This window comes from Apis laboriosa, unplaced genomic scaffold (genome assembly GCF_014066325.1).
Source record: "Apis laboriosa isolate Shangri-la unplaced genomic scaffold, ASM1406632v1 scaffold16_cov148, whole genome shotgun sequence".
Lineage (NCBI taxonomy): Eukaryota > Metazoa > Arthropoda > Insecta > Hymenoptera > Apidae > Apis > Apis laboriosa.
In genome coordinates, this window is record NW_025222129.1 from 4,542,235 (window position 1) to 4,560,477 (window position 18,243).

The window sequence follows — 18,243 nt, forward strand, 5'->3', positions numbered from 1 at the left end:
GCTTCCCTCGCCTCGCCTCGCCTCGCCTCGCCTCGCCTTGCCGCGATATTGTCGTGACGGTATGCAGGGTAATCTATCAAGAACAAACCACTTGATCAAATTTCTCATGATTAAGGGGATGAAATTTTTTTTCTTTTTTTACGCGGAGACGAAAGGCTTGGATCTTTTTTTTTTTTCTTCGAAGATGAATGGAATCATACAGGTATTTTTCTGGTGTAATAAAACAATGTGCGCTTAATTATTTATTATTTATTTTAATTTAGAAGAAATTAATGAATTAATATCTCGCAATTTTTAAATGATAGAAATGGTGGAATCTGTAGCGTTTTCAATCATGAAATTTAGAGTCAGGTTAGATAGATGAAAATTTTTCAAAGCTTCGAAAATATTATTTCTTGATGGTATTGGTAATAAAATTACGTTTTTTTGATATTTATAAATCGTGAAATGTAGAATTTAATTTGTTCTTCGTCCGATTCGTGAAAATTTCACGTATTTTGATATCACTTGAAAAAGATTGGAGAATGATTTTGGTCGAAAGATCTTCTCACCTCGCGGGACACGGGTTGTTGTATCTTTAACAACGAAGGGGATAATTACGCATTCTATTTTAGCCGAAGCACGCGGCACAAGAATACGAGACCCAACTGCGCTGTTCCACCAAAATGAAACTACACCGCTTTCCGTGGCAACTGTAAATGAAAAGTGCTTAAACTTTATCTAACTGAGGCCAAAAATCGCCATGTCATTAATAAAATTACTATTCACCTATAGGATAATAAATGGAATCCCGAATCAACCTAAGGAAATTAATCGAATTATAGAATAACAAGAGCGAAGAAATCAAGGATAAACTCATCCATATTTTTTTTTACTCCTCATTTTATCGAAAAATCATCCCTTAAATTTTTGGATATCTATAAAAAAAAAAAACATCGACGAAAAATAGAACAACGATGATCTTACAAATTGTTAAATATTCCACCAATTCACCATACATTTTAAAAGAATTTTGGAATGTAAATGAAGTGGCTCGTGCGTGTAAATTGGAAACGTTTTTTATTCCAATTAAACATTTTGGAATGTAAATGAAGTATCTTGTATCTCACTGTGGAAAAAAAAAACTCCCCCGTAAATTGGAACGTTCTTTTTTTTTATTATTATTATTATCATTAAACAACTTCGTTTCAACCAAATCTATCCAATTACTTAAACCGACCAACTTGATCGAAATATATAAATATATTCGTGATGTTTGAAATATTTGCACGACTCGATACACTTTCTTCAATCTAACTAATCCCTCGATTAATTTTTTAGAAAAAGAAGCGGCGATGATTAATACACGGATCCATTTTACAGAGGGTTCAAGTGTTCTCAAAACACCGGTAGAGGATTTCTTTTTTTTTTTTTTTTTTTTTTCTAGAGTGAGATCTCGAGAAAGTGACAATTATCAGATTAAAATCTTGACCCCGGTGGAACGTCTTCCCTTTGCTCCGAGCTCCACTGGTTTGTGCAGTAGAACAAATTTTGCGAATCTTTGATTTAATTAATTCCTTTTGGGTCGCGTTTAAAATGGTGGAAAATTAACGTGACGAGGAAGACGAGAGAAAGAGAGAGAGAGAGGGAGGGACTAGGAAAAGAGATTGATCTTGCGAAAACGAGGAGAATATTTTATCAAAGGTAGCGATTAATTTAAATTCGTTTTCTTTGAATATTATTATCGGATTCTGTTCAAAGAATCTGTTTACCATCGATACCGTCGATAATTGTTGTATAATTAATGAATTGTAGGACGAGCGAGGATCGTTTCGATGATTGAATTACTCGATCATTGTAAGTATGGTGAAACGAAGATTTAGGTAAAATTTATTCTGTTTTTCTTTTTTTTTTTTTTTTGTTCTAAGGAAATTTTAAATAATCTTATGAGATAGTTATTTATCGTTACCAATAAATTACTTTGAGAGGAATTATAAGAACTGCATTCAACTAAATCTGAATAACGAATGCTAATTAACCATACACAAGAATTACTTTAATTAAACCAACATCGAGTAAATATATCTTCTTCTTTTTCGAGTAATTACTAAAACCTAATACATAATTGAATTTCTTCGATACATATACGTACCCTAATTTTTTTCTTCTTCAAGTAAATATCAACTCTATATACGTTGAAAAGAAAATGAACTCTATATATATATATATATATTTTCTTTAACGCATTGCTCGAAACCACTCAGAGATAAGTAAACGTCAAGATTAATCTCGAAACGAGATCTCGATACCTCGAGATCACCTCGAACGTATGTAATCGTCAATTTCATAAATGGTTGAACGTGTGCGCAAAAAAAAAAAAAAAAAAAAAAAAGAAAAAAGAAAAAAGAAAGAAGAAAAAAGGGAGAAAAAAAACGAAAATAACACCGCGTTGACGTTTTCCCTGTAATTTTAAACATATGCACCGTGTTGGATTACATCCAGCAAACCGAGTTATAGTTGCACATCGTGGTCGCTCGCTCGATTCGAAATAGAATGACTCATAGACAAAGACCTTGTTCTAATTCAAAAACGAAACACGGAAAAGCTGTGGACCGTGTCCGAGTCACTTCGCGGATTTTACGAGACACGTTACGCTCCCGGTTTATTTCTGCACGGGCAGAATTTCAGAAAGGTGTTAAATACCGTGACGGATACGATAGAGCGGCCATTTTCTTGCGTGCGGAAAATTGATACCGTGGCGCGCAATTCTCGTTTTCCCAATTTTACCAGAATTTAATATCTCTTTTTTTTTCTTTTTTTTTCTTTTATATTCTTACTCAAATAGAATTCGAAATATATATAGAAGAGAATTCTGCAATATTTATTGGATATATATATATATATACTTCTTTCCAAACATATTTAACACGAGACATTATTAAATGAAAAAAGTAAAAAAGAATAAACACTCAAACAATTGCGAATAAACGAAATTTCGCGTTTCCGAAATAAAACGCACGATAAAAAAAAAAAAGATCAAGACATTCAAATCGAATTGTCTGAAGAAAGTAAAGAGCGTGATCGAGAGGGAAGTAAGTATCGCCTGTTTTCCAAACGAGCGACGATAATCGAGGATCAGGGTGTAATCGAGGTATCATAAGTGGCGTGGGCAATTAGTATTCTCGTACAGCCATCGTCAGCAGGCTTGGATCCGCCGTTCTAAAGACCCGTTTCGCGACTCTATCTCGTCTCGAGAAACTAATTCGACGAAAACCATAAGAACGGACGTTTGGCTACATCCCACGGCATTAAGGGTGTTCTCACGCGCGTATCTCCCGAGGAGGGGGAGTGTCGTGGCGAGAGGGGGGCGAGTCAGCGGGTTTCCGAGTCGTCGTCGCCTGGAAATAGCTTTGGCAACGAGAGAAGACGCGCGGTGCCGTCTTGCTTCATAAAATGGGAGATCGCTAACGTGTTGCTTTTTCAAACCCCTCTCCTTCTCCTTCTCCTTCTTCTCCTCCTCCTCTTCCTTCTTCTTCTTCTTCTTCTTCTTCTTCTTCTTCTTCTTCTTCGTCGACGTCGCGCCTCGTTCCGCCTCTCGTCCTGCACACCGGCTAATATAGATCATAGCGCTAACGATTCCTATTAGAGTTGTCGTTTGCCTCGTAATAACCGAGACTTTGTCGAATTTGTCGAATTTGGCTGGTGGTCGAGGGACGTTTTCTTCACGTTTCTTGATTTAGAGATTGGATTCCCGTCGCGTATATTTATTTAAGAATTGCGTGATTTTTCTTTTCATATCAATATTCCGTTTATTATTATCGTAACGATCGAGGTATTACTTTTACGATTTTTCCATATTCTCGAGTGATAAAATTTTTTTTTAATTTGTTAAATAATGTTGGAACGATTCGACCCGAAGTCAAGTCGAAAATTCGAAAAGTGTGTTGGAAAGATCGATGATACTGGGTATAATTATCTTTTCGATGATCGAATCACAAGTTGATGTTATTGATGATTGATAGTTTGAATCGAGTTAAATCGGGGGTTACAATCGATTCTATGGAAAGGAATCGAATTAAGATTGACTAAAAGATTTAAAATAATGCATCTTCTCTCGTTATTATTCGGATATTCCATGCTCAACGTTTCTGAATCCCGTCTCTTACGGGAAAGGGAAGTTAAGGGATAATTAATCACCATGCTGCAGGTAATTAATTAATGTTCAATTTAATGGAAGGGTTGTAATTAGTCGAAACGCAAAACGAAATTTATAGAATGTATTTACGTAAGAAATAATTAGGTGCGCCCTCCTGGATAATGTAGTAATTGATTCGCATCCATTCACCCACGCGCGTTTTAAAAAATGATGAAAATGAATAAGGATTAATCCGATTCGTGAATTCGTGAATTTCAATTCTCGAATAATTATTTTCTTACGGTTGTTTCGTTATTGGATTCTTCATTAAAATAATTCGTTTTGTTTCACTCTTCAAGATGAGTTTCTTTCTTTCTTTTTTTTTTTTAAATTTCGAAATTAAAAAAAATGAAATTTTTATCAATCCACTTTCTTAGCTTCGAACATTCTCAAGTCAATGTGTGTTTCATCACATCCTCATCGTCATCAATCGTATCCTCGAATTATACAAAAATCGTCCAAGACAATCGAAGGATTAAGAAAATTATTTCGTTCGCGAAAATTCTTGTTTACCTTCGTTCATTATGCGAAACGCGATTTCGAGTTATTTTTCATCAGCTCGAAACGAACTTCATCCCTCTTTCATGGGGTATGTCCAGATGGGTCGTGCGAGATTTTTTTTTTTTTTTTATTCTGGACGCGTGCGCGTTGCAAAAACACGGGATTTCGTTAAGTATCACTATTTTGAAACTGTACATCCATTAAAAACATCGTGTACAATGGTCCAAAATCCGTAGATTCTCGTTGTCCATTCTCAGTCCACCGTGATTCTCCTCTTCCTCCTTTTTCCTCTTTCCTTTTTTTTTTTTCTTTCCTTTTTTTCTCTAGTAATTAACTCGAAAATGCTAACACCGTGGAATATGATGAGCATAACGGTATCGTAAAGTCGGCATTTTTTTAATTTCTTTCCCGTTTTTTTTTTTTTTCACTCTCTTTTTAAATCGTGTATTATCTTCCACACATCCCCCGCTTGTTTAAAATTTTTAGATATCGGGATAATTTTACGTGTATTAATCGAATGCATCGTTTGATAATGAGAGAGAGAAGTCGAGAAGGAAAAGAGAAATGTCAAATCTTCGATGGATATTAATCAATTTAACCCTTTCTTTTCACCATAGAAGAAAGAAATTATCTACATAAATAAAAAATGAGATATAGAGATATAATAGCAAAAAAGATTAATTATCAAGCCTTTGATAGATCTCTTTCAAATTAACTTAATCTTTTAAATTAAGTTTGAACCGAATAATTTCTAATTAACGTTTGATAAAAAGCAAAAAGTCCCCTATATTCTTTTGAAAGACAAGAGTTGTAACGCAAGGATAATTATAACGGTGATCTCTTTTTCTCTTTATTTCGTAACGTTCGATACACAACGTGGCGCGGCCTGTTTGTATTCCTTTCCGCTTCCGTCCATAGTTTGATCGTGTTTGATCGAATGGAAAGGGAAACTATAGAGAGTGAAATGGGACAGAATATGGTAAAAAGGAAATAACTTTATCGAACGCGTTTTAGAAATTTATCGGGATAGCGAAATTCGTTATTGGTGTTGATTGAATGAAAAAGAAAAAAAAAAAAGAAAAATGGAAAATTGTCACAAATTATAAATGTTATTTAATAATATATATTATACGGTTTCTTGAGTATAATTTGGAGGACACATTTTTCTCAAGCACGTTCGAACGAATTTGTTATTTAATCGAGGAGAATGCTGGTAGATTAATCGTGGTCGATGACGGTTCTGCTAGTGATCGTTTATAATGGGTATCCGATAGATCGAAAGTTTGCCGTATCAATCTGTCTTAACCACGTGCTCGACATGATTAGGCTAATGATTAATCTCCATCACGATTCATAAATGTTTTCGTAATTTCACGTCTAACGTGTGTATCGAGTATAAACTAATTATTATTAAGAAAATTAAATTAAAATCAAGATTTGTAAAATTTGTTTGTAAAATTTTTATTCAAATTTAATTCGATAATTCTTCTCCCCCCTCGATCCATTAATTCTCAAAATTCACGATACAATCTTTAAAGCTTTTAAAATTTAAAACTGCTTACTCTGAAAAAAACAATTCGAAAACAATGAATACGTAAAGCATCCCCTAAAGCTCTTCGTCTTCATCGTATTCGATCGAATGGAAATTTTCGAAATTTCGACTCGAATCGAAGTAATGCGAGGAACACCTGATATAAAAATTTCTCTTCTAACGCGCGCGAAGCGAAGCAAGCAAGCAAAATCTCCCACGAGGCAAAATCACGACAGTCGTCTCATTATCCACCTCTTCCCTCCCTCCTTCCCTCCAATATCCCCCTATCAACATGAAAAAATTATAAACAGGGACAAAAGAGAGAGAGAGGGTGAGGAAGAAGCCCCCAAGGGGGTGGAAGCGGCGAGATCGGGCCACGTTACGCAAAGGCCACGTGTCGAGCTCGGTAATTCCAATAGGAGCCGCTGCTCTCTTTTTATATCCAGTTTCTTTTCCAGCGCTTCGTTAACCTTGCGAGCTTGCGACACGGGCAACAGGCGGTTTCCTCCGCCGCTTCGTTAGACACCGGGGTATGGATGAATGCGCGGAATAATTGAAAGAGAGAGGGAGGGGGGAAGGGGAGGGGGTGCTTTAATGCGAATTCTTAATTACGATCCTATGAATACACGCGTTGGTATTGTGCACCAACGGTGGATGTCATTGAGGGAAAGAGAGAGAGAGAGAGAGAGAGAGAGAGAGAAAAAGGAAAGGGAAGAGGAGGAGGAGGGAAAGAAAGAAAGGCGAGACCTGGTTTCTCCTCGTTGAAGTTTCACCACCCGGGGGTGTCTCGACACCTCCGAAGGATATTTATATAACCCAATTTTCGAACCGGTTCCGCGATGGTAAATAGCGGGGGCTGTGTGTAGGCCACCCTGTCCCTTTCATCCCCCTGTTGTTCGAAAATATTTGCCCGGACAAACACAACCAGACGGTTTCCCATTAACCGGTGTTACCGACGAATCGGAGTGGGGAGAGTGAAAGAAAAAAAAAAGAAGAAGAAGGAAGAAAGGAAAAAGAAAGAAAGAAAGAAAGAAAAAAGAAAGGAAGAAAGGGATAGAAAAAAAGGGAGAATGAAAAAAAAGTGGAACTGATATTTTTTTTTCTCTCTCTCTCTTTCAGCCGGAAAGCTTACGGCGCGTTGCAGTGGGAATTTTAAACTGCTGCCCCGGCTGCCCGTTCGAGTGGGCTGGACTTTAGAGCTGGAGGATATACATGGTGAAAGTTTTGGTGAGTGATCATTGAATTTTTCTCTCTCACTCTCTCTTCCTCTCCTCTTTTTGCCCAACGTATTTTGAAATATAATAGTAATGTTTGTAATCTTTCCATCCTTTCGTTTATTTATTTATTTATTTTTCGAAGATAGAGAATAAATGTATAATTTTCGATTTGTTTAGTTTCCTCGGTATTCCTTATATACGAATCTTTTTCTATCTAGAATTTTAATAGAATCACTTATTTATTATTCCTCCAAACGAGTGTATTCTTATACCTAGGAATACTAAGGAAACAAAAGACACTTTTCACTCCTCTTCCCCCCCTGTAAATATTCACAGCCCGTTAATTTCTCGATCGATACATAAAAATTGGCGGTGTCGAACACTTCTCCCCAGCAACGTTTCAACGAGCAATAATCCCCCTCGCCCGAGAACAACCTCCCTCCTTTCTTATTCTGAATTTCCATTCCTCGTTGCCCGCAATTTCCCTGTTCCCCGCGCCACGTTTCTTAACTCGCTCGCCTCCTCGTGCAAGAAAAGCGAGGGGAGGGGGGAAAGGAGAAGGCTGGCAAAGCGCGCGGCCTTCCTGTTTACGTGCAAATTTCACGCGTGCACATCCCCCTTTATTCCAAAGTGCGGGTCGCTTGCGGTTGAAATGCGTGCCACGGAAACGTTGATACACTTTTGCGAGCGAGCAAGCGTTGAGTACGACGAGTACGAGTGTTGGTGTGGGGAACACGCCCAATTCTCCCCGTCCTCTCCATCTAGAACCCCTCCCCTCTCTCCCCCCTCTTAATGTTGCACAATGCAGCGGCACCGGCCTCGCGGTGAATTTCGCGACACGAGCTCTCCCGAGTGTATATCGGCGGCAAACGAACCGTTTCCAACGAATGTTTCAAAATTACGAATAAAGCTAAGCGTTGCTTCGAACGAGGGTTTACCCAGCCGTGGAAAGGTGGCGCGCAACTTTGCCCCACATCGTTGAATCCAGGTTCTAGGGAATTTTAGGGATTAGGGGAATTGGATGCTGGTTGGATAAGCAGATCGTTCTTGCCGTTTCGATCCCTGAAAGAGAGAGTTTCACGGAGTTTTCGAGTTTTCGAAACATCGTGTTTCTTTATTATTTGGTAAATTGTAAATCGTAAGTTGGGGTGCTAAAATTGGGAGGGGGGGTATTTTTGATCTCGCGAAAAGAAATAGATTTTTTAGATTCGTTAAAATTAGGCAGATGATTATTATTCGTTTCTTTTGATGTACGAGAGAATAACGTTTCAATCTTATAACGTATAACGTATGTGTATATTATATGAGGAAAAAAAGAGAAAGATTAGAGATATAAGTATAGCGATAATTGTTGATAAGAAATCGTTGATAAGAAGGAAAAATTTGGTAAACGAGAGACGAGTTTACCATGATCTGTCTGTATTTTTTACAAATTTAATCAACGAATCATAACCGGTCCTCGATCGAGAAGTGGCGCGCGAATTAATGCGAATAAATATTAAACGAGCGGTATCCTCGTTTCTTCACAGCCCGTAGGACACATCCGGAATATTATGAATATTCATTAAGGTATAAGCGGTGATAAAAATCGAGCCGAGTATGAAAATGAAAAATTACCCCTCGTATAAATATGGATGCCTGTGTTAATTGTTTGGCCGGGAAGGAAGCGGGAAGAAGAACACGCGTGCGAGATCGTGATTCGCTTCTTTTTTCTTTTTCTTTTTTTATTTTATTTTATTTCATCTTTTCTTTTTTTTTCTCATTTTCTCTAGATAGTTTTTATCGAGATTTTCCGCGTGCCAAAGCTAGCGGAAAACAGCACTTTCGCCGATGGAAAATTCATTTGCATAACGTGGATCGATTGGCGTGGAAAATAAAATTAATCCTTTTCAAATATTGATCGTCCACGAACATTTGGAAATATTTCCACCTGTGAAATTCATTCCTCGATCTATCAATCTCAAACATTTAAAATAATAACCGATCTCAAATCTCTATAATCCTCGATCGACTCGAAACACTTTCAAAACAATCAATTATTTCACCAAATGTAATTCGACCGTTTTATCTTTGAAGATTCTTTATCCCATACAAAGCTCGAATCAAATCCAAAAAAAAAAAAAATCTTAACACCAACGACTTAGTATCCAACTTGTTTCTCGAAACAATAACCGATCTCTATAATCCTCGATCTGCCTGTTTCGAAACACTTTCAAACAAATTTTATCCTCGAAGAAGGCTTCCTAGGTATCCCATACGGAATAATACTCTTAAAAAAAAATCTTAGCAACTAACCAACAACTTAGCATCCGATCGTTCGAAATCATGAGATCATCTTCGCCCAAACAAACTCCAACAAACACCTTCAAACTTGCACCGATTCTCGAATTCTCGAATCCTCTATATAATTCCGAGGATCCATCGGAATCCTGGAAAGAAGAGTGGCGATAAGGAAAAATAATATCGGTTTCAAACAGCCGACAAAGGAAACGAAATTCTATACCGTCCGTGGAAAAATCGGTCCGTGTTCCCGAATCGCCGTGAATCGAGTTATCGTTAGCCCGATGGGTAATGGCTATTCGTCAGCTAGCGCGGAATTGCTTCTCGAAAATGGAGTGGTTGGTTATAACGCGTTATATCGGGTCTAGGCGCGATTTGAAAGTCAAATACCCGCGTGGAAGACGAAAGGGGTTCGTTCCACCGGCACCGTTTCAATCAGGCAGACAGGAAGAGAAGGGGGAGGAGAGAGAAGAGAGAGAGAGAGAGTGAGGGATGGAGGAACCCCCGCGAGATCTCAAGACATTTCGTGGCGCGATATCTACTGCTCCTACGTAGACCGCAGACTTCATCCGATTAACGCCGACCCGGCTCCTGTAAATGCGACCGCCTTGCCAAATTGCCTTATATCCTCACTTAATTAAATTCTAATCGACGCCTCTTCCTTCCGACGCTCGCTTTTTGCGTAAAATGCAAATTTTCTTCCCATTTTTTCTTCTCCTTTGATCAATCTTTGTTAAGTATTACGATTCATAAGCAATCTTGTACTTTGTATAGTTTGATTTTGATTTTGATATTCGAATGAAGTTTTAAGTAATTTTCAAACGACCCTTCGTATCGTATCGAGTTTCTTCTTCGTTTTTTCTTTTTCTTTTCTTTTTTTTTCACTAGGATTTTGTAGCCAGTTTTCTTGGTAACAAACCTTTAGAAAAATAAGATGTTTCTCGTCTTAAGTTGGAACAAAGGAAATCGATGTTTTTCCTTTAAGAGTTTTATACTTTATAAAAGTTGTGCACCCTTGTGTCTGAGTACGTGCATTTTTGTTTCTCAATTTTTTATTTTCGGAAAAAATATATTATTACCTCGGATACCTTTCATTTTCATCGATATATTCATTATAAAATCCTCGATAATAATTATTCTACGCTTCCTCTTCTCCATTGTCTCGAACGAAGGAAAAGTTCTCCTTGAATAAAAATGGAAAATAAAAGTCCTAATTTCAGTTTTCTGTGTGCAACACTCCGTTCTTTTTTTTTTTTTTTTTTGTTCAACTCTCCACGCATGTTTCTCGCCCCTCGATTCCAAGTCTAGGAGAATTCGATTCGAAGCTCGAATCGTGTCTCCTTTCGACGAATCCTTCGGCGTATCATTTGTTTAATTGCAATCACAAATCGATACATCGTTCTCACCTCTCTCCCCCTAGGATCGATGTTGATTTTTAATTCGAAGGGATCGTGGCCTCGTTGTTTGAGTTGCAATCGAATTGCAAGCGAAAGGGTGATTGCAATCGCGCATCGGGGTGTACATTTATCATAAGATTCCTTTCTCGTTATCGCGGAAGAAAAACGGAAAGTTTGAGAAGAAAGGGGAGGGAAAACTACGTTCGATCAATTTTCTCTTTTTTTTCTTCCTTTTGTTCCCTGAATTTACTTAACTCGAACGGAAATTTTAACCTTCTTTTCGTAATTCCTCGAATCATCGATAACACTTTTACAAGATTTTTAAAAATTTTTATTTTCCTCATCACGATTTAACGAACGAACGTTTAAAATTTCGAACGGCAAGGGATAAGAGATCGAATCCAGAAGAATCTGGAAGAAAAGATTCCCCGTGATTAACCTATATAATAACCCTCCTCCTTTTAAAAAGAAGAACCAAACGCTCCTCCTCCAGTTCCTCCAAATTTCATCCGTGTCTAACCGACCCTGAAACAACATCCCCCACCCTCCTCCTCCCTATATATATATATATATATATATATATATCCAACCGCCGAACTTTCCCTCCTAAAGTTTCCAAGTTCGATTACAAATCCGGATTGTCGAAAAACACCGAACTAATTTCCGACGAATCGAAAATTCAGTAACGTTAAGGGCGAGGTGGAAAACACGATGCTTGGGGAGGAGCTATCGCGTAATCGATTCTCGAGGGGAGGGGAGGAAGGTGAAAAGTGGTGGGAAGAGCGTAGGCAAAGTGCTTGGGGTTTCGATTCGCTTTGTTTCCAGGTGGACGGCTCGCGATGAAGGGTGTTCAGGTGGAAACGCAACTCTCTCCCTCTCCCTCTCTCTCCCTCTCTCTCCCTCTCTCTCCCTCTCTGGGCTCCTCGAACGTGATTCGATTTAGCGCATTCCGATTCAAACTTTTTTCCAACGGGGGGGAGGGGTGGAAACCTCTGCCCTAGCATGCCGAGGTGACAACTCGCCGCGAGTAATTTCCGTTTGATTAAGGAACCAGAAGGGGGGAGGAGAGGGACGGCTGGAATCCAATATTCGCGGTGGACTTGGCACGCGTGGAAAAAATTCGCGGGGTGGAGGAAAGGAGAGAAAAAATGGGGATCCTCGACGTGTCCACCCTTCCACCCTTTCTGTTTCTGGGAAGAGAAGGAGGGGGGGCCCTCTCTCTCTCTCTCTAATTAAATTAAATCGGAACTTAATTTCGATGGGAAACGTGTCGGCTTGGAAAAGATTTGTGCGAGTTTGGGGGACGGGATTGCACGTTGCCCGATGATGCACGACTTATGGGTTGGTGACTAATGGAAAGGGGTGAAGAGGGTCGAAGGAAAGATGGCTAATCGCGATTGCTGGCGGAGGATGGATCGTTCTTTTTTTTCTTTTTTCTTTTTGGGTGGCTGGTTGATCGGAGAGAAATTGGGAAGTTTTGAAGAGGAATATATATATATATATCTTTTTGCAGGTTTTTAATCGGTAAGAAATAAAGGTTAGGAGTTATCTGAGATTATTTTATATAATATAAAGATGCAAGGAAATTGGAATATCGCAACGTTCGAGGTAATTTTAGAGTTGTACAGTTGTTTTTCCCGATTGAAATTTTGCAAATCTTCAAGTAGAAGAGCACAATCTGTATAAAATTAATGATCTTCGACCGATCCTTTTTTATCCCGCGTAACGAAAATTTCCTTCGAGTTCTTCGGAAGGAATTTCGAGACCTGCTCGCAGGAGATGAAATTATTTTAATTTCGAGGACAAGGATGAAAAAGTTTGAATAATTTTCGCGATTATACCGGGACGCGATGAGCGCGTATACGATGAGAGCTCGTCAACGATGAATAATGATAATCACTAGTTATCGACGGATTTCATAGATAAATTGGCCCTGATGGACAGCTGTTGCCCGGTAATTGTATTTCGCTACAGCTTGTACCCGTTCTAGCGATGAAAATTTCTCGCATCCACGCACATGCGTAATGTTATAACGTCACGTTCAAAATTTTCATCCAGGCTGTGAACGCGAAAATATTTCACGACAATGCTCGTCGACCGACTTTATTTCACGCGGTTGTATAAACAAATTTCCACGCTTTTTAATTTTTATCGTATGTTTGACATTTTTTTTTTCTTTCTTTCTTCTCTTTAATGATAATTTTCTCTCTTAACGATAATTTTATTTCGAGTTTATTTTAGGAATGCGAATAATTTTAAAAATAATCTTTATTTTTTTTTTCTTTTTTCTTTTTTTTTTTAGATTCGAAAAAGAAACATCAAATATTTAATCGTAATAGGTGTTAGAGAATACTTGAATACTTTTTTAATGGCGAAATGGAAACTAATGTTATTACTTTTAAAATATCCTGTTCCCAGACTGGAAAATATATATATATATATATATATTTTTATCATTATTTCAGTTCGTGAAAAATGCACGGTGTTCAGTATTTTTCGGCGGGATTCATGTGATACATAAAATATTCTGTTTTTTCATGCCGGTATACACCGTGAATTACAAATGATCCTACTTCAACGTATTCTGAAAAAAAAAAAAAAAAGCTTCAGTCTATGCGATCATTGTGCAATTTAACGAACCCCGTTATATTTCGTGAAAATTGTGCGCGAAAATTTATATTTCGAAACAAATTAAAATTAACAGCAATATTTGAGAAACTAGTTACCAGAACACCATGTCCTTCCCATATTACAAAAAATACATCTTATTAAAGGAAATCCTTCACAAAAAAAAATAATAACAATAAATCAATGCTAAGATAAGTTTCAAGAATATAAAGCTTCCAAAATATGGAAAAAAAAGAAGAAAAAGAAGAGACGATATATGAAAAACGAAATATATATAAAAAGAAATCGTTGAACGATTTCTATCTCCGATCTAGAATCGATTTAGAAGCTAGTTTTCATTCGTTAACTCGAAAATATTTTCATTTACAACAACGTAACACAAATTAATTGCAAACCTTCAAAAGCACGCACTTGATGTTTTCCCAAACTTTAACAAACAACGGTAATAAACTCGGTCTACGTTATCCACGTAATACCATGGAAAACTTGGCGAACCATAAGCGGCGCGCGATCCAACAAATTTCCATCCTTTCCCCTCCCCCTCTCCCTCGTGGAAAGACCAGAAACACCAACTTGGATATATGTATCTTGAAGCGTCGTTTCCAGCTTGCGTCACGTATGAAACGCGGGCCCCGAATATAACGCATCATCTCGATGGCAAAAGGCTTTGTGTGTCGTCTTGCACGCTGAATCCTCCCTCCCTCTCTCTCTCTCTGCCTCTCTGTCTCTCTCCTTCACTCACCCCTATCCTTCATAAAGGATCCTCGTTGTTCGAGCCTTCGCCATTCTTCCGTGGAAATACACCATTGTGCCAGCAGCGCGAGGAAAGTTGGTTTCGCGATCTCTGAAATTTATCTCGCTCCATTCAAAGACTTTTAAAATACAATGCGTGTATCGTTGACTGGCGTTAGATTGAAAGCCGGGAAAAGAAAGAACGGTTGTTTTCCGGCCAGCCAGGGGTTCGAAGAAATTACCCTCAGACCAATTTCTAGGACCATTTCTAGGAGCAAGGAAGTAGATGGTTAAAAGGATGGAAATTGGTTAAACCGAGTTGAGAAAACCGATGCTCCATTTTTCCTCTTTCGTTCCTCTCCCCCTCCCTTTTTTCCCCTACGTATAATACGAACGAGATCAAATTTTTTTTCAATATATTCGAGCAATCCGATCACCGATAAGCTTTGGACACGCGATTGTATCGACGAGACAATATTTTTCACGCACTTGTCCGATTATAATTCTACATCTGGTTCCCTCGTTACTAACATGGCTGTGTATTATTCTGTCTGCTACTGTCCCTCCCCCCTCGACGATCGCGATCGTATTATATCCTAATACCTGGCCTGACTTCACCCGTTTCGTACCACTTGTCCGATCGCAGCTGCGTTGTTTCACTCGAACGCGATGAGTGAAATTTAATAACGGTCGAACGGTTCGAGTGACACGTATCAATAATTTAAAAGTAAAAATAATCGGATAAAATAATTGTAAACTGGTTACTTTTTCGGGACGGGATTCTTCTATGTTACTAATCAACTCCATTTATCCGATTATAATTTATCAACGTTGCCATGATTGATTTTATCCGACGATTGATGATTGATTTTATCCACTTATCCGAGCAAGATCGTCTTTTTTTTTTTCACTCGTCGACTGTGTCGATGATCAAATATTTAGAAAAATAATACGTTAAATCGGATTCTTCAATTTTTTCCTCTCGTGGCTCTCAAATATTCCTTTTTTTTTTCTTTTTTTTTTGGATTCGGAGAGGATTTGCATTTTTTTCGCAAGCGTGCAACGTGATTTTGAACGCGTATCACGTATTCAACGAACGTCAAAGCGGAGATCAAAAGCTTTCACCGGCGTGTATGATTATGGGCATTAGGGGTAATTAATATTTGTCATGGTTGGGAACCGGTATCATTAATTTCTCGAAACGTTGATGGTTGGTATTGAACAATGTCCCCCTAACCCCTTCTCCCTCCTCCCTTTCCCCCTCTCCCCTCCAACTGTTGGACGAGTTGAAATTTTCCCTGAATTAATCGAAAAGAGGGAGGAGCGGGACTCGATATCCCGTGGATATAATTTCATGAAATTTCCAGACTTGTCGCTCGCGCTTTGAAATCGACTAATTATCCACCGAATCAACTAATATATATATATATATATCACGCTCGTGATCCCCTCCCCTCCCCCCTTCCCCCGTATGCAAAAGTACGAATCGAAGTTTCTAAAATTCGTTATTCCGTTATTCCAATCCTCCGTTCGATTAGAACATTCAATGGAACGGATTTCGAAATCGATTTCAATATAATATTTCATCCTATAAATAAATTATTTACCCCTCCTTAATTAACGAATCGAAACTTTTGACACCACACAATTGAATCGAAACATTTTTTGAATTGAATTGAAAATATTTCAAGAACAATATCAATTCAAGGAGGGAAGATAAAAGAAGGGGGCGAGGTCGTAATAATTTTTGCAAAAATCGAAATGGAAAATCAAGATTTAACAATTAATGTAATTTTTCTTCGATAAAATCTTTCTCTCCCAACGAACGGATAAACAAAAGCTTCCTCCATAAGCTTTTTCGATCGCGCGTTTCAAACGAGCGTTTTTGTCCTCCCCCTCCCCCAAAGAAAGAAGGGAGGATTAAAATAATCGGGCGGGGGGAAGCGAGAGGGAGGATAGATAGCTCGGTAATTAGACGGTTCCCACGACGAAGCGGTTCTTAATTACGGTAACGGTACGTCGTGAGTTTTTATCCCTCCTCCCCCCGAATATAACATAACGGGCACAATTTCTCGTGTAATTCAGCAAACAGGGCAAACAGATCCTCGGAGATGAAGCTAGTCGCGAGATTTCTAACGGGATTATTATGGCGGATTTTGCGTGCACGCGCGCCGCTTTTAATCCATCCGTGCTTACGTCGTGCGTGTTGGGGAAATCGTGCTGGTGGAAATTTGCCCTACTCTTCTTTCCCAAGGAAAGAAAGAAGAATCTTTATAGGCGTAATTCTGGATGGGACGAGAACTCAACCCTTTCTTTTCCTCCTTCGATAAAAATCTTCCGCTTCGAGTATTAATAACAGCGAGGTAAAGATTTTTATTTATCTTTAACGTTATGATTCGTTCGTTTCGAATATTTTCATTCAGGCACAACAATGGAATGTTTGAAACATTGATCTTGGACGGATATTGAATATTTTTTTTTCTTATTTTATTTGATATCGGATAAAGCTTGTCCCGTAAGAAAAATCGATCGAATATACGAGTGTTTTTCTTCCTTTTTTTTTTTTTTTTTTTCGTATGCAAATGGGGATATGGAAGGTGCGATCACTTTATCGGCCGACGCTCCGATAAATATGAATGGAATGTTGGCTCGCGAATTTAGGAAGGGGACGTCGAGTTTCGCCTTATCAAAGATATTATTCGAGCATTTGTCTCGGTTCCGTGATGGAAAGGGGAGGGTTGGATGAAAGGAATGGATCGTGGCACGATGACGAAGATATTGAGTTAACGCCGTGGTAAAACCCACCCCTGATGCACCGATCCTCCGGTTGAAAGAAGGGGATGGATGGGGGAAGGAAGGGGGCCGTTGTCGGGCGAGAGAGGGGAGGGGGGTGGGAAAGGGGATGAAAGGAGGAGAAAGGGTAGGATATTAATTACATTTAAGCTCGTCTGGTGAGGTTATGGTTCATTCAAAATTCCCTTCCCCATTTCCATATTTCTGTATCAAGTCTTAAAACTATCTTTTAATACACCTTAAATGGGGAGAGGGGGAGGGGGGAGGGAGAGATTGTAAGGTTAAATTTAATCCCTTTCTCTCCGTTCTATCAGAGAAAGTTTCTTTCGACGGAGAGAGAGAGAGAGAGAGAGAGAGAGGCTCGTTTGACTGTCATAATTCTGCTTACTACGATAAAGGCTTATCCTATGCGTCTGACAATGCTTGATTCGTTCCACTTATATTCCGATTATAACTAGCTAGTGTCGTTTGCAGTGATGGGCAAAATTTAATAGTTGAAGTTACGAATAAAAAAATTATTTCCACATGTTGCCTTAAAAAATAGATCAATTAAAATACGAATAAATGTTATTCAAGCATTTTAACGAGCAATCACTTAAATTTATTTTATTTTTAATTAGTTTTTTTTAAATTTCCAATTTTGATCATTTGCACGACTGATGAGTCTATCTAGGGATTACAGTTGTCTTGTAAAAATGATAAGCTATAAAGATATGTAACAAGTTATAAAGATATGTAAACCTGGTACAATTATCGAAGAAAATATTCAATTATGTTTCGATTAAGAAGAATTTGCATTAAAGAACATCTCTGTACGATTGCTGACCAATCGGTGAATTTAAATCCGTCGAATTCTGAATCATAATTTCCGTCGAAATCGATCGTTTAAACGATAGTTTAAACGGGATTGCTAATTCGTGGAAACTTTTTCGTCGAATCCGCTCGTGGAAAGAAGAATCGAAAGAAGGCGGAGGGGAATCAAAATACCAC

At 38.3% G+C, this 18,243-nt stretch overlaps 1 protein-coding gene across 9 annotated transcripts in view; it reads left to right on the plus strand.

The window, feature by feature from the left end:
* Positions 1 to 18,243, plus strand: part of LOC122711218 — a 341,055-nt gene that overhangs the window by 175,081 nt on the left and 147,731 nt on the right. For 6 of the 9 annotated variants that reach the window (XM_043929778.1, XM_043929779.1, XM_043929776.1 and 3 more), the window contains one exon: positions 7,326 to 7,433. The exons of the other annotated variants lie outside the window; for them this stretch is intronic. In XM_043929778.1, coding sequence (XP_043785713.1) covers positions 7,419 to 7,433 — 15 coding nt within the window. In that variant the 5' untranslated portion in view covers positions 7,326 to 7,418. The remainder of the gene's footprint in view (positions 1 to 7,325; positions 7,434 to 18,243) is intronic. 9 annotated transcript variants of the gene reach the window in all.